Source organism: Aspergillus heteromorphus (genome assembly GCF_003184545.1).
Source record: "Aspergillus heteromorphus CBS 117.55 chromosome Unknown BO70scaffold_128, whole genome shotgun sequence".
NCBI lineage: Eukaryota > Fungi > Ascomycota > Eurotiomycetes > Eurotiales > Aspergillaceae > Aspergillus > Aspergillus heteromorphus.
This window is the reverse complement of record NW_020290533.1, coordinates 1-5,221: the sequence shown is the minus strand read 5'-3', so window position 1 is coordinate 5,221 and position 5,221 is coordinate 1. Positions and strand designations below refer to the sequence as shown.

The window sequence follows — 5,221 nt, the reverse complement described above, 5'->3', positions numbered from 1 at the left end:
GAGCCATTCAATCGGTAGTAGCGACGGGCGGTGTGTACAAAGGGCAGGGACGTAATCGGCACGAGCTGATGACTCGTGCCTACTAGGCATTCCTCGTTGAAGAGCAATAATTGCAATGCTCTATCCCCAGCACGACAGGGTTTAACAAGATTACCCAGACCTCTCGGCCAAGGTGATGTACTCGCTGGCCCTGTCAGTGTAGCGCGCGTGCGGCCCAGAACATCTAAGGGCATCACAGACCTGTTATTGCCGCGCACTTCCATCGGCTTGAGCCGATAGTCCCCCTAAGAAGCCAGCGGCCCGCAAATGCGGACCGGGCTATTTAAGGGCCGAGGTCTCGTTCGTTATCGCAATTAAGCAGACAAATCACTCCACCAACTAAGAACGGCCATGCACCACCATCCAAAAGATCAAGAAAGAGCTCTCAATCTGTCAATCCTTATTTTGTCTGGACCTGGTGAGTTTCCCCGTGTTGAGTCAAATTAAGCCGCAGGCTCCACGCCTGGTGGTGCCCTTCCGTCAATTTCTTTAAGTTTCAGCCTTGCGACCATACTCCCCCCAGAACCCAAAAACTTTGATTTCTCGTAAGGTGCCGAACGGGTCATAATAGAAACACCGTCCGATCCCTAGTCGGCATAGTTTATGGTTAAGACTACGACGGTATCTGATCGTCTTCGATCCCCTAACTTTCGTTCCCTGATTAATGAAAACATCCTTGGCGAATGCTTTCGCAGTAGTTAGTCTTCAGCAAATCCAAGAATTTCACCTCTGACAGCTGAATACTGACGCCCCCGACTATCCCTATTAATCATTACGGCGGTCCTAGAAACCAACAAAATAGAACCACACGTCCTATTCTATTATTCCATGCTAATGTATTCGAGCAAAGGCCTGCTTTGAACACTCTAATTTTTTCACAGTAAAAGTCCTGGTTCCCCCCACAGCCAGTGAAGGCCATGGGATTCCCCAGAAGGAAAGGTCCAGCCGGACCAGTACTCGCGGTGAGGCGGACCGGCCAGCCAGACCCAAGGTTCAACTACGAGCTTTTTAACTGCAACAACTTTAATATACGCTATTGGAGCTGGAATTACCGCGGCTGCTGGCACCAGACTTGCCCTCCAATTGTTCCTCGTTAAGGGATTTAAATTGTACTCATTCCAATTACGAGACCCAAAAGAGCCCCGTATCAGTATTTATTGTCACTACCTCCCCGTGTCGGGATTGGGTAATTTGCGCGCCTGCTGCCTTCCTTGGATGTGGTAGCCGTTTCTCAGGCTCCCTCTCCGGAATCGAACCCTAATTCCCCGTTACCCGTTGCCACCATGGTAGGCCACTATCCTACCATCGAAAGTTGATAGGGCAGAAATTTGAATGAACCATCGCCGGCGCAAGGCCATGCGATTCGTTAAGTTATTATGATTCACCAAGGAGCCCCGAAGGGCATTGGTTTTTTATCTAATAAATACACCCCTTCCGAAGTCGAGGTTTTCAGCATGTATTAGCTCTAGAATTACCACAGGTATCCATGTAGTAAGGTACTATCAAATAAACGATAACTGATTTAATGAGCCATTCGCAGTTTCACGGTATAAAGTGCTTATACTTAGACATGCATGGCTTAATCTTTGAGACAAGCATATGACTACTGGCAGAATCAACCAGATACCTAGTTCCTGCTGGGGATGCCCGGGCGGAGCCCGGAACACCCCCCAAAGCCCCCGGAGGGGCAGCGTTGTACGTAGGCTTCACTCTGGAAGGAGCGCACGAGGCGCCCGGCCACAGCGACACCCCCGGCGTACCGGGAGCACACATGTGACCATCCGATTGCCCCCACTGTAGCTCCCCAGGAACCGGTCCGCACGCAGGGATCCCGCCAGTGCCCTCACGGGCGCTGACGGGCTGCGGCATACGGCCCTCGGGTGGGGGGTCCAGACCCCGCGGACACGCCGACGAACGGCGGCTCCCGCGGAGCGGCTCCCCCCAGGAATCTGCGTAGGAAGGCTGGCCAGCGGCCAACGATCCACAGACCCCATCGGTGCCGGCGACCGCGAACGGCCCCCGGGCTTCGGACATCCCAGCAGCAACGGGCACCCCCGGGCGTGTTTAAGCCGGTGCACCCCTGGACTCAGGAGAAACACCGGCGGCGCAGAGGAAGACCACGGGCTGGGATGGGCGGGCGCCCCCGTTCCTGAAGCGAGGCCCTACTGAAAGGGCCTAGGCGCTACCAGTCACAGAAAGACAGCCTACCTGACATGGAAGAAATGCGATCAGGCTTCTGCCAGCTGTGAGCTGACTTCTGCCTTCCACATAGTACCACCGGCTACCTTTGGCCCATTGACACGCGTGCAAACGTTCCGTGGGCAGAAAGTGAATCTGGGGGGGTGGTTTACTATGGGTGGTCCGTGCGTCATGCCGTTTTCCCATACAAAGTGGGCCACCCAGGTTCGCCCCCTACCCGGGCCATAGCTGGACTTAGCGAAATTCGCGATCGTTCCGCCCACCACCTCGACCACCCAACCCACACCACCCCATCCGCCATCCTCTGCTCGATCCTACCTGCCCCCCTGCGCGTTCCGACCAACCTCCCTGCTTGATACTAACCTGCCCGCCCACGCTGGTCGGTCGACGGCGCCGTCCCGCCGGGAGAGAGGGGGTCCCAGGCGAAAATCTATATGGTGGCATCCCGGTGGTCGTGGGCGGACATATATATATATGGAGGTGGTGCACACACTTGGTCTGCACAATTTGGAAATTTGGCGTATCTCCGCGTCGTGCGTTCGCTAAGTCCAATGGCCCCGAAACTTTGTATCATGACGCACGGACCACCCCATAGTCCCCCAGATTCACTTTCTGCCCACGGAACGTTTGCACGCGTGTCAATGGGCCAAAGGTAGCCGGTGGTACTATGTGGAAGGCAGAAGTCAGCTCACAGCTGGCAGAAGCCTGATCGCATTTCTTCCATGTCAGGTAGGCTGTCTTTCTGTGACTGGTAGCGCCTAGGCCCTTTCAGTAGGGCCTCGCTTCAGGAACGGGGGCGCCCGCCCATCCCAGCCCGTGGTCTTCCTCTGCGCCGCCGGTGTTTCTCCTGAGTCCAGGGGTGCACCGGCTTAAACACGCCCGGGGGTGCCCGTTGCTGCTGGGATGTCCGAAGCCCGGGGGCCGTTCGCGGTCGCCGGCACCGATGGGGTCTGTGGATCGTTGGCCGCTGGCCAGCCTTCCTACGCAGATTCCTGGGGGGAGCCGCTCCGCGGGAGCCGCCGTTCGTCGGCGTGTCCGCGGGGTCTGGACCCCCCACCCGAGGGCCGTATGCCGCAGCCCGTCAGCGCCCGTGAGGGCACTGGCGGGATCCCTGCGTGCGGACCGGTTCCTGGGGAGCTACAGTGGGGGCAATCGGATGGTCACATGTGTGCTCCCGGTACGCCGGGGGTGTCGCTGTGGCCGGGCGCCTCGTGCGCTCCTTCCAGAGTGAAGCCTACGTACAACGCTGCCCCTCCGGGGGCTTTGGGGGGTGTTCCGGGCTCCGCCCGGGCATCCCCAGCAGGAACTAGGTATCTGGTTGATTCTGCCAGTAGTCATATGCTTGTCTCAAAGATTAAGCCATGCATGTCTAAGTATAAGCACTTTATACCGTGAAACTGCGAATGGCTCATTAAATCAGTTATCGTTTATTTGATAGTACCTTACTACATGGATACCTGTGGTAATTCTAGAGCTAATACATGCTGAAAACCTCGACTTCGGAAGGGGTGTATTTATTAGATAAAAAACCAATGCCCTTCGGGGCTCCTTGGTGAATCATAATAACTTAACGAATCGCATGGCCTTGCGCCGGCGATGGTTCATTCAAATTTCTGCCCTATCAACTTTCGATGGTAGGATAGTGGCCTACCATGGTGGCAACGGGTAACGGGGAATTAGGGTTCGATTCCGGAGAGGGAGCCTGAGAAACGGCTACCACATCCAAGGAAGGCAGCAGGCGCGCAAATTACCCAATCCCGACACGGGGAGGTAGTGACAATAAATACTGATACGGGGCTCTTTTGGGTCTCGTAATTGGAATGAGTACAATTTAAATCCCTTAACGAGGAACAATTGGAGGGCAAGTCTGGTGCCAGCAGCCGCGGTAATTCCAGCTCCAATAGCGTATATTAAAGTTGTTGCAGTTAAAAAGCTCGTAGTTGAACCTTGGGTCTGGCTGGCCGGTCCGCCTCACCGCGAGTACTGGTCCGGCTGGACCTTTCCTTCTGGGGAATCCCATGGCCTTCACTGGCTGTGGGGGGAACCAGGACTTTTACTGTGAAAAAATTAGAGTGTTCAAAGCAGGCCTTTGCTCGAATACATTAGCATGGAATAATAGAATAGGACGTGTGGTTCTATTTTGTTGGTTTCTAGGACCGCCGTAATGATTAATAGGGATAGTCGGGGGCGTCAGTATTCAGCTGTCAGAGGTGAAATTCTTGGATTTGCTGAAGACTAACTACTGCGAAAGCATTCGCCAAGGATGTTTTCATTAATCAGGGAACGAAAGTTAGGGGATCGAAGACGATCAGATACCGTCGTAGTCTTAACCATAAACTATGCCGACTAGGGATCGGACGGTGTTTCTATTATGACCCGTTCGGCACCTTACGAGAAATCAAAGTTTTTGGGTTCTGGGGGGAGTATGGTCGCAAGGCTGAAACTTAAAGAAATTGACGGAAGGGCACCACCAGGCGTGGAGCCTGCGGCTTAATTTGACTCAACACGGGGAAACTCACCAGGTCCAGACAAAATAAGGATTGACAGATTGAGAGCTCTTTCTTGATCTTTTGGATGGTGGTGCATGGCCGTTCTTAGTTGGTGGAGTGATTTGTCTGCTTAATTGCGATAACGAACGAGACCTCGGCCCTTAAATAGCCCGGTCCGCATTTGCGGGCCGCTGGCTTCTTAGGGGGACTATCGGCTCAAGCCGATGGAAGTGCGCGGCAATAACAGGTCTGTGATGCCCTTAGATGTTCTGGGCCGCACGCGCGCTACACTGACAGGGCCAGCGAGTACATCACCTTGGCCGAGAGGTCTGGGTAATCTTGTTAAACCCTGTCGTGCTGGGGATAGAGCATTGCAATTATTGCTCTTCAACGAGGAATGCCTAGTAGGCACGAGTCATCAGCTCGTGCCGATTACGTCCCTGCCCTTTGTACACACCGCCCGTCGCTACTACCGATTGAATGGCTCGGTGAGG

General features: G+C 54.6%; 4 protein-coding genes across 4 annotated transcripts; 2 read left to right on the top strand and 2 right to left on the bottom strand.

The window, feature by feature from the left end:
- Positions 1-2: 2 nt before the first annotated feature.
- On the bottom strand, positions 3-605 carry BO70DRAFT_259076 (uncharacterized protein; the record flags this gene model as incomplete). Its single annotated transcript, XM_025538892.1, has 3 exons — positions 3-223; positions 258-318; positions 501-605. Coding segments are annotated over 3 exons (387 nt in total), but the record flags the coding sequence as incomplete, so codon positions are not given.
- Positions 606-779: 174 nt separating this feature from the next.
- Positions 780-1,136, top strand: BO70DRAFT_304104 (uncharacterized protein; the record flags this gene model as incomplete). The annotated part of the gene is made up of 2 exons (XM_025539865.1): positions 780-875; positions 1,020-1,136. Coding segments are annotated over 2 exons (213 nt in total), but the record flags the coding sequence as incomplete, so codon positions are not given.
- Positions 1,137-4,078: 2,942 nt separating this feature from the next.
- BO70DRAFT_304102 (uncharacterized protein) lies at positions 4,079-4,435 on the bottom strand (the record flags this gene model as incomplete). Its single annotated transcript, XM_025539864.1, has 2 exons — positions 4,079-4,195; positions 4,340-4,435. Coding segments are annotated over 2 exons (213 nt in total), but the record flags the coding sequence as incomplete, so codon positions are not given.
- Positions 4,436-4,609: 174 nt separating this feature from the next.
- On the top strand, positions 4,610-5,221 carry BO70DRAFT_254692 (uncharacterized protein; the record flags this gene model as incomplete). Its single annotated transcript, XM_025538835.1, has 3 exons — positions 4,610-4,714; positions 4,897-4,957; positions 4,992-5,221. Coding segments are annotated over 3 exons (396 nt in total), but the record flags the coding sequence as incomplete, so codon positions are not given.